We start from the raw sequence: 10,179 nt of genomic DNA on the forward strand, positions 1-10,179 counted from the left end.
CGTTACTCTCTTGCAAGTAACTTTCTACGTGAGAACAATGCCCACGGGGCCTATCAGGAAAATTTAGAATTAATTGAAGATAGTTCCAAGTCAACATCGACCGGAGATCAATGATCGCAAGTTCTAGTTTTGTATATTGATTATGTCTCAAGACAGCTTTGGCCGAGAAGAACTGTGAAAACATTCGAAAACGTCAGAATGTTCGATCCAGAAATTCTTAATGTGAAGGAACTACTCACCGTAAAAGATGCCGCAACGATGCACGATTTTCCGAGAAAGGTGCTCACAATAAAGGTTAAGAGAAATGAGATGAAACAAGCTTAGGCAAGAACAAATGAATACTCATGAATCAGTCATATTCCGATAATCTGGCCACAAACGATCTCACTTTCCCACCTGACCAGTGCACAAGGGTCTTCTGGGAGTCTTCTGATCCGAACGCACCGAAGGCTACGATGCACACTTACGCTCGCTCGCCAATAGGCGTCTTGTGAGGAAACTTGCACTGGTAAAGGACCCATGAGGCGCATGCACCCAGCGTTCGGCAAAATCACCTTCAAGGCAAATTACTTTTGAAGCAATGTTCTTTGAGGCAAAGGTTTTGGGGTGCGTTAGCTTGTGCCAGCTTCTCCTCCCTTATCTCATCTCGCCAGAGATAAGAACAAAGCTATTGTTTTGTGGATCTTTGTCGAAGACGGCCAAGGGCTTACTCCTCCTACAGCATACATGAGGAGCCTAGCGAGCCGACCAAGAGACTACTCAACAATGCTGCACCGCTGCTTGTGGTGCTTCTTCTAAATGAACCGACCCCACGTTCCATATCACTTTTGCTCCATGTGGTGTATTTATCCGGCGAACTGGCGCTGTGCGACTCATCACTAGCGAGTTGCCCATGGTGCTTCTGTCACGCCTGCGGTAGAACGCTCCACAAACGTAGCAGCCCACGTTGCCCCCAGCTCCCCACAAACGGGGACTCATAGTTTGATAGAATAGTTTACTAGTCCAGTGCGACTAAAATAAACCGAACATACTTTTTCCGTCGCCAAGAAAAGTGTCAAGCTCGCTTACGCTTAGTGTCGACTAGCTTCGCTCTTGGTTTTTCTGAGCACCCATTCTATGGGTGTCGCGACTTTCATCTATTAGCTAATTTGTGTCAGGCCTTACTCCATCTGCATGTGCGGCAACCGTGCAGCTGAGATAGCCTTCACTCAGCGGGCCTCTGCTGCTCGTACGGCGCTTTGGTTAGGTGCTTGCAGCATTTGCTTTCTTAACAGAGACACACGATTCGCCCATCTGCCGGATGGCTGCCACCTACGCATATAAAGACATGAGTTTTTCTCCCGCTGGAACCGATTATAAGATTGAAAATTGTTCGTCATACCTCTTGCAAAAAACTGTCTTTGCAGCTGACATCTTAAGCATTTATATTCCAATCTAGCTTGCGTAGTTGTGACCTCTTAGGAACGCCTGCCAAGCACTACTGACGTCTTCTGCTTTTTACAATCACCCTCTTGACACCTGTCAAGCGATTATCAAACTTCAGCATCTCCCTGTCTCAAAAAAATCTGCCTCGATGTCCTCCAGAGATTTACCGCATTCCTTAAAGGACGCTGTGTGGGGCTGGGCCGAAAGAGTGCCCGATGAACTAGCCTTGACAAAAGCTCAGCGTGAAAGAAACTCGACTGACGCACAGGAGGAGGACCCTGAATTGCGTGAAGCCCAGAGAAAAGTTCAGATGAAGAACTTGTGGCCCGCCTTCATATCTGGCGCTGGTCTCTTTTCCGACGGTTACGTGAACAACTCCATCTCAACGGTCACCACATGTTTGTCTATTATCTATGGTGAAGCGTACACTAATTCCAACGCTATCTCCAACGTTTCTGCTATTGCATTCGCCGGTACAGTTCTTGGTCAATTGTCCTTTGGTTACATTTCTGACCACTTTGCCAGAAAGGGAGGCATGTTGGCAGCTAATATCATGCTTATCTTCTTCACCATTTGCTGCGCAGTGGCTACTTGGGGTAAGACCCCAGAGGGTTTGTTTGCTGCGATCACCACATTCCGTTTCTTCTTGGGTATCGCCATTGGTGCGGAGTACCCAACCTCCTCGGTGATCGCTTCAGAGTTCGCCAACCAGTTGCCCGCTGGTCACAGAAACAGGTACTTCTGTTGGTTCACCAACTCGTGCATTGATGTCGGCTATGTGGTCTCTGCATTTGTCCCAATGGTTTTGTTGTGGATCTTTTCCCCTAGACATTTAAGAGCTGTTTGGAGGTTGACCTTGGGTCTCGGCGTATTCCCACCTCTTGCTTTATTTTTTATGAGAAGGAAGATGAAGAACTCTGAATCTTACGAGAAGACTAACATGAAGACCGCCAAGAAGTTTCCGTGGTGGCTCGTTATCAAATTCTACTGGTTTAGATTGACCATTGTCTCTATTGTTTGGTTCATTTACGATTTCTCTGCATACTCCTTCGGTCTTTATTCATCCTACATCTTGAACATCATTATCCCAGACAGCGATTTGTACAAGACCTTTGGTTGGAACGTCGTTTTCAACCTATTCTATCTCCCAGGAACCATCCTTGGTGGCTTCTCGACTGATTACTTTGGGCCAAGACTTACGATGGCCATTGGTCTCTTCTGTCAAGGTATCATTGGATTCGGTATGACTGCTGGATTCGGGACTTTGAAGCATCAAATTGGTGGTTTCGTTGTTGTCTACGGTATCTTCTCTGCTCTTGGTGAATTCGGTGCTGGCAACAACGTTGGCTGCTTGGCGTCCAAGACCTCCTCCACACCAGTTAGGGGCCAGTACTATGGTATCGCTGCTGCTATTGGTAAAGTGGGTGCCTTCGTAGGTACCTATGTTTTCCCTGTTATCTTGAAGAACAACGGTGGCTCAGACTCTGACGCGGGTATCAAGACTGCCTTCTACGTTTCGTCTTCCTTATGTCTCTTCTCAGCCTGTTTGACTTTGTTTTTCTGTCCATCTGTGGGCCAAGAAGCTATCAACGAGGAGGACAGAAGATTTGTCTCTTACTTGAAGGAGAATGGCTATGACATCTCCAGCTTGGGTAATGGTACTATTGTCCACGACTTTGAAGAATCTGGTGACAGTATCCTGGAGAAGAAGACCGACAATGAACCTCGTGTTCGTCACACTGCCGCTTCTGACACTTCATCTAGTGTCGAGAGGGTTTAAAATGGGCACACTCGAGTGTCTCTACTTTAATTCGTCACAATTTGGGAACTACTTATTTGGTAAGGTTATATACTTTGGAATTCTCTTAGAGTTGTTAAGATGACTTGTACTTGTCGCAAGTAGCATCTTTGATGCATTATCTACTTTAATCTATCACCCTAGTAGCCTTCACCACTACGGGTATCATACCACCGGTAGAGATGGCGAAGGGTCTATGCTGGAAAACGGTTAAAAGCTCACTGATGGTACCAGCATGGGATGTGGTGGAAATGAACATGCTCTTCAAAGCCTTATGGCGATCTACGGCGCCAACTTCGCTATCCCAATCTTTTTCGAAGAGCTCTTGGCAAAACTCATTTGTTCTGAGACACTGGTGAAAGTGCGTCTCCTGCTCGTGGGTGTGAAGCTCATCTTCCTCAGTAAACCCTTCTTCAAACTCGAAGTTGTACTTTGCAAATCTTTCCAGGATGACCCTTTTCGGACTTCTTTTGTTGCACGTATGATCTCCGTAACGCTCTCTCAAGTTCTCCACGATAATGGGACGCTGGTCTTCATGTCTTAGTCCCTCCCAAGTGTATAGCAAGGTCCACATTGATCTTTGCAAAGGTGATACGTAGAACTTGTCAGGTAACGGAGCACCATGCTCCCTTACTTCCGCTGTCCACACCTCATTGTTTTGCTTCGCTTGGTTTATACCTCTTTCGGTGAGCATTGCATCAGGTCCATACTCCAATTCTCCGTCCGTATTGAGACGGCTCCATTTTTCATCCCATGCATCCTCTCCGTACTTCTCTACAACGACATTATGAAAACCCTGACCGTGTCTAGCGCAAGTGACCAACTTGTACACCTCATTGGGTTTGGCATTCTTATTAAGCTTCACCAACTCGTCGATCATATCTTTCCAGCTCTTGAGTCTGCCTATATTGTGGAAGGCGTAGTTAAAAGTAACATCATCAGTTTCTTCATCTGACTGCTTGAAGAACCCCGGAACCGTTTCAAAGTCCCATCTAAACATTTCTCTGGCATTTTCATCCTGGCGGGCTCCTGCAACCGCCTGGCGAAACTCTTCTCTAACTTCTAAATGGTCGTGCGCATCGGTTCTATCGTTAAGATTTGGGATTAAAAGTGACATTTTATAGCGATTGACTTTCAGGAACTATTCTCAGGTGACATGTCTGAAAATTTTCATAGTGAACGTGGACGAGATTCCGGGAAGACTTTCGCAGGATACTCATGCGAGGTGCCCCACCGCCTCCACTCTATTGTTCTCGGACTAGGTCGCGAAACGCTCTACAAAGGTTGCATTATAAAACTTCAGTTTATTACTAAAATACACTGAGGATGGCTTGGCCATCCAACCTCTTCATCTGGCACTCTCAACTTTGGAAGCATTTCTCACCTCCATCACGTCTTTCTCGAGGAGCCGCCTTTGAAATCCGGCTTGAAATCAGGTTTCTTGGCCGATGCACCCTTCTTACGCAACTTGAACTTAGTCACAAGTGGGATATGGTCAGAAGCGAAATGCGCGTTTGGAATACCAATGTGATGACTCATGTACTCTTCGTCGGCTTTTCCGAGTAATCCCTGTACTTGTAAAGTTGAAGTGGTGTACCAGATGTAGTCTATGACGTCGGTGAATGTTGGGGTGTAATTGGTGAAAGGGAAATCCCCTGCGATATGGTCGTAAGCAGACTTCAACTTAAACGAGTGATGGAAACCTTCGTCCGTAAACTTACCATAGTCTTTGCCTTCCAAGTCTTCGTGTTTTGAAACAGAACCAGTAGAAAACAATTGATACACAGCACTCGATCTGGTAGAATTGAAATCACCACAAATTATTACTGAAGAGTTTTTCACCTCTTCTTGACTTGAAGTTCCATTGAACTTCTTGATCACGCCCAGCAACTCTTCTAAAAGAATACCAACTTGCAACGCTTTGACATCATTGAAGGCTGGGTCCCAATGCAAGTGAGTGTTTACCAAATTGATCTTTTCGCCTGTCTCTATATGCTGTAGTTGCACAATCAAAGCAATATGGTCCTTGTTCATAAATCTGTTGAACAAATCTTTGGTCTTTTTATACTTGTCAGAGCCCATGCACACAGTGTTGTATTCGAAGTTCTGCTTCTGTATGAATTGGAACTTGTTAGCACGGAAAAATGTAGCGCAACCATCGACTTTCTTCGATTCAACTTCACCCATGGTCTTAGATCTTGTCTTACTGAAAAAGAAACCCTTGTATCCAACTTCATGCAAGATTGGCATCCAAAACTCTTGAAATGTTCTTGTTTCAACCTCTTGCAAACAGATAACGTCGGTTGCGAGACCAAGGATTTCTTCTTTTAATGCATTCTTTCTATGCTCCCAATCCAACGCCCAAGAAGGTGTGTACAGATACAACTTTGTGGTGGCATAGTGCTGACACAAAGTATTGTAGGACATCAATGTGAACGTCTCCGAAGTACCCTTATCAGCGTGATCTTCCGAGTACGCTCCTGGATTCGTGACAGGATCGATGATCTCTCCATCCTCTGTCAACAAAAGCCATGATCTTGGCTTAGGTTCTGAGTACGTAGGTTCCATGTCCCTGAAGTAATTGATGAGGGCTTTGGGACCCCTCTCTGCAACCAAGTTTGCGATCTTCAAATCAATTGGATTGCCTTCAATACCCAAGAATAACAACTCTATCAAGTTTCTGAACTCAATAGGTAATGTTTTGATGTTATTGTCAAAAAGGTAAAGATAACGCAAGTTATAACAGAGACCCAACTCTGGAGGAACTTCGGTGATTCTATTGTGAGATAAATCCAACACTCTCAACCCCCGTAACTCTTTGATCTGTTTTGGAATCGTTGTAAGCTTATTGTGATTCAAATAAAGACTTTCCAAGAAGTCATATCTAAACAACTTTGGCAGGATGTTCAATAAACCCTGACCAGACATATCCAAATGGCACCACAATTGCTTACCATGAGTCCTTGCCATGAGCCTCTGTTCCTCGTCTTCTTCCAAATCCATCTTTTTATTTCTCATTAACGCTGCAGGCGTGTTGGGGGTTTGAGCAGCGAGTTGCTGCTTCTCCTGTTCCTTCAACGCGTTCACAATTGTCTTGGTAGCCTCGATCAACGAGACAGTCTTAACTTCGTTATAGGGATTCTTGTTTTTCCTCGAGTTTTGGGCATATTGTTTGGCATAAAAGTGAGGAATGTCCTCGCTTCGAGATAGTTGGCACAACTGAGCTTGATGTTGCCAGTATATGGTGTTGGGATCATCAACGTTGATTGCATTCACTTTGGGCACAGAAGGCTGAAACCCTCCAGCGGAGATCGGTACGCTCAGAGCTTGCCCAGGCTGTTGGACTTGCAGGGATTGCTGTTGACTTTGCGCAGGTTGCAGTTGGGGCTGTTGTGGCTGCTGTGATTGCAACATGTTGACCTGCTGATTCATGAACTTCTGCGGATTCAAATTAGGGGGTTGTTGGATATTCTGGCGGAACTGATCTCCCTGCGCCTGCCCTTGATTCTGTTGGAAATGTTGAGGTGGGAAGAAACCCGGCCCTGGGGCCAGGTTGAATGAGTTGCCATTTCTTTGATAGTACTGATTTTCCTGGTATAAACCATCAGGATATGATGACCCAGAGGTATTGGATTGAGGCTGAGACTGAGGTTGGCCCTGTTGCAACTGCTGAAGCAAAATCTGCTGTGAAGGGATCCCTGGTTGCAGATTTGGCTGAAGCTTTTGGTTTGGGTTCATCGCCAATAACTCGAACTATCCTCACTGTTAAATATCTAACACAAGAACCGCAGCGAGCCCCCAAAAAAGCAACTTAAAAGCAATTCCTGGATCAAAGAAGACCGCTAGAATATGTTTGATTTTTTGCCGCTCAGTGGTTGGCGTCGACTCTTTGTTGAAAAAGAAAAACTGTACGAGGATGAGATTGGTGAATTTCGACACCACAAAACGGGATGTGATTCGCTTAGTAGTTTCGCAGTCAACAGTCTTCCGAAATCGGTTGAATTCACACACGAATGCTTCGATCGGTTCAAATTGATAAGGATTGAAGGCTTGTAGGAGAAGTGAACATCTAGAGGTGCAGTTTTCGTTGCAGGTCACGTTACAAGCTGTGTGCGACACGACTACCATAACACCGTTGATAGAGATGAAGTAGTCTCCTGTAACTACTTCTTATTATTTATAGTGAACCGAGGACCATGTTGCACGTTTATTAAACTGTTCTTAGAGTAATTGTGTTGTGCCAGTTGATGTTATCAAGCAAATGGGTGACTGGGTGAATTGCGAGTGGCTGCGAAATTGTTGAGGATCGCGGAGGTCAGAGATACTTTATTTCAGATATGAGTGGAATGTGATCAGATGGAAATTGCCGATCAGGAAATCCGGCAGCGTTCATACTGTAGCTTTCATCAACTTTACCCAAAACCTTGGTAGCTGCCAAATTTGATTTCGAGAACCATATGTGGTCCAAAACTGCAGTGAGACTTTTAGTATAGCTGGTAAAGTCAAGCTTTTCAGAGAATGAGTCGTCGAGAAGAGGCCCATAGGCTGGCACTAAAGAGAACTGATTGCGAAGCACATCATTAGAGATACTCTCGCCGTCTAGTTTTTCACCATAGTAGTAATCAGCTAGGTCCTTCTCTGAAGAAAGTCTCACGATCCCCCTGGAAAGAAGTTTGTAAACGGACGATGTAGGCGTAGAATTGAAGTCACCGCACATAAGTATGCACGGATTTTCCTCGTCACATTCTTCAGTGAACCTTGATAATTCATTTAGCAAGAGCTTAGTCTGCATCAATTTTACATCATTAAATGCGGGCAGCCAGTACAAATGTGTGTTCGTGACATATAGAATCTTTTTCGTTAGCTTATCGCGAAGCTTCACGAGAACGGCAACCGTGTTTCGAGGAATCAATCGAGACTTCATGTCCTCAGTAATTTGAAAACGGTCGGTATGTGTCGAGACGTAGTGACCGAAGTTGACCTTGTGGGATTTAAGTAGATCAAATCTATCTTTATTGATAAAAATAGCAACGCCGTCCATGAACTCAGGTGGCCGGGTACCCCAGTACGCCGGCTGGGGTTTTCGAAAGTAAACCAGTTCATAGTTTTTTACGGGAAAGTTTTTCCGCCATTCATGTTGATACACCAGGCACTCTAGTTCTTGAAAACACATGATATCGCACGGTAGCTGTTCGATGATCCTGTTGATTAAAGGAAATCTGTAATGAGGCCAGTCTAGGAATCGAGGATCTAGATACTCAAATACCTGTTTCCAGACATAATGCTGCGAAAGTAAGTTATAAGACATGACGGAGAATGCTTCAGGAGATGTCCTCTCAAATTGAGCCCAATTGCGATAAGCCAATGCATCGAAGTCCTTCGGAATGGGTACCGAAGTGTGGGGGTATATTGGAGGCGTCAGCTCGACTCGACAGCTAGAGATGGAATGGAATACCCGCAGACATGAAACATTTGCCTTTACTAAAAGCTCTGTTCCACGAGATCCTAGCATCAACCAATTGACAGTGGCAAATAGCTGGGACAGTTTATATTATAAGGTGACATGAGGCAATGGTTTTACAATAGCCGCATCGCACAATTTACAGCAACATTGTAACGCCGAGTCGCGAAACGCCGATGGCTGCAAGATTATTTTCTTCTCCCAGGAGAGTTCAGCAGTCCAGCATCACACTCACTAATGGCAGCAAATCCGCACGCTGACGACGTAGTTTCTCTAGCCTTTTCTCGCTTATTGGACCCTTGAGGAGCTTTCTATCGACACCCTTACATAAACCCTTGGTGGCCAAGCTACACACGTCACAGTTGGAACCCTGGGAGTTGCAAACCGTCTGCCCAAAGCCAACAAGTAGAGGGTTCACCTGTGCCCAAAGCCTGCGAGGCAACCACAGTTCGAGCTCTAGCCTTGTAACTTCGGGCTTATCAGTCTTTTTGACCCAACCCCATTTTTGTGCGAGCCGGTGAATGTGTACGTCCACGCCTATACCACTGTTAACCCCCCAACCAAACTGAAGCAAAAGATGTCCCATTTTCGGACCCACACCAGGAAGTTCCACCACTTCCTCTATCAGTTTCGGAATATCTCCATTGTGTTTTTCAGCAAGAATTTCACACGCTCTCTTAATGTACATTGCCTTACGGCGGTGGAAACCGACCCTCTGAATGAGCCCATCAATTTCTGTCTCTGTAGAGGCTCGAATGGCCTCGATACACACACCATCAGGGAAACCTTTGGAAATAAAGTACTCCTTCATTCTTTGCGTCGCCTCGTAGTTAATTTCGTCCTTGGTTTGTGAGGAAAGCATGAGCAGGATGAGAAGCTGAAACCTATAGAGGCGAGGCTGTCTCTCCAGAAGCTTTGGTGAAAGTGTATCGGGCATTTTCTCACATCCCATCGAGTCCACAGGTGTGAGGATTTTGCCTCGCATCTTCACAACCTCATTATATATCGCCAGCCAGTTTTTGGGCTGTCCTTCAGCTAAATCATCATCCGTGACTGTGGAGAAACACGTCCCGTTAATAGGCGAGATTGTGTCTCCCAGAACGATTTCAACGGTCTCCTGAACATGGTTTCTGACTTCCTGTTTAAATTCTTTCTTAGCTTCTTCCTTCACCACCTCTTGTATGACCTCGTCTGGTGTCTCTTCCTTGACTGTTGAAGGGTGGCTCTCAATTTTCACCTCTCCAACTCTTGTCACCTCGAGCTTAGCTATGATTCTCAGAGACCTTCTTCGCTTCACAAGCTTCTCTACACCTGCTTTTGCCACTACACGCTTGATGGGCATGCTCAGAGTTTAAACAAATAGATCGGTAGCTATTTTGCCACATCGAGCTGATAGCTGTGCTTATATTGTACTACGCTGCGCAGAAGCCATTCTGCACAAATGCAGTGAAATCTCTCTCGACCAACATAAACGAAGTCCGAATACCGTGGGGTT

At 45.3% G+C, this 10,179-nt stretch overlaps 5 protein-coding genes across 5 annotated transcripts; 1 reads left to right on the top strand and 4 right to left on the bottom strand. All coding sequences in view use genetic code 12, as the record gives it.

Annotated features, from left to right (window-relative positions):
- Positions 1–1,573: 1,573 nt before the first annotated feature.
- CJI96_0000725 (uncharacterized protein) lies at positions 1,574–3,205 on the top strand (the record flags this gene model as incomplete). Its single annotated transcript, XM_029034951.2, has 1 exon — positions 1,574–3,205. The coding sequence occupies one exon, from the start codon at positions 1,574–1,576 to the stop codon at positions 3,203–3,205; it is 1,632 nt and encodes a 543-aa protein (XP_028890193.2).
- Positions 3,206–3,350: 145 nt separating this feature from the next.
- Positions 3,351–4,340, bottom strand: CJI96_0000726 (uncharacterized protein; the record flags this gene model as incomplete). Its single annotated transcript, XM_029034952.2, has 1 exon — positions 3,351–4,340. The coding sequence occupies one exon, from the start codon at positions 4,338–4,340 to the stop codon at positions 3,351–3,353; it is 990 nt and encodes a 329-aa protein (XP_028890194.2).
- Positions 4,341–4,612: 272 nt separating this feature from the next.
- Positions 4,613–6,961, bottom strand: CCR4 (CCR4-NOT core exoribonuclease subunit CCR4; the record flags this gene model as incomplete). The annotated part of the gene is made up of 1 exon (XM_029034953.2): positions 4,613–6,961. The coding sequence occupies one exon, from the start codon at positions 6,959–6,961 to the stop codon at positions 4,613–4,615; it is 2,349 nt and encodes a 782-aa protein (XP_028890195.2).
- Positions 6,962–7,538: 577 nt separating this feature from the next.
- On the bottom strand, positions 7,539–8,264 carry CJI96_0000728 (RNA exonuclease; the record flags this gene model as incomplete). Its single annotated transcript, XM_029034954.2, has 1 exon — positions 7,539–8,264. One exon carries the CDS (start codon positions 8,262–8,264, stop codon positions 7,539–7,541), a length of 726 nt encoding a protein of 241 aa, XP_028890196.2.
- A 631-nt stretch (positions 8,265–8,895) lies between these two features.
- Positions 8,896–10,026, bottom strand: NTG1 (bifunctional N-glycosylase/AP lyase; the record flags this gene model as incomplete). The annotated part of the gene is made up of 1 exon (XM_029034955.2): positions 8,896–10,026. The coding sequence occupies one exon, from the start codon at positions 10,024–10,026 to the stop codon at positions 8,896–8,898; it is 1,131 nt and encodes a 376-aa protein (XP_028890197.2).
- Positions 10,027–10,179: the final 153 nt, after the last annotated feature.

This window comes from Candidozyma auris, chromosome 1 (genome assembly GCF_003013715.1).
Source record: "Candidozyma auris chromosome 1, complete sequence".
Classification (NCBI taxonomy): domain Eukaryota; kingdom Fungi; phylum Ascomycota; class Pichiomycetes; order Serinales; family Metschnikowiaceae; genus Candidozyma; species Candidozyma auris.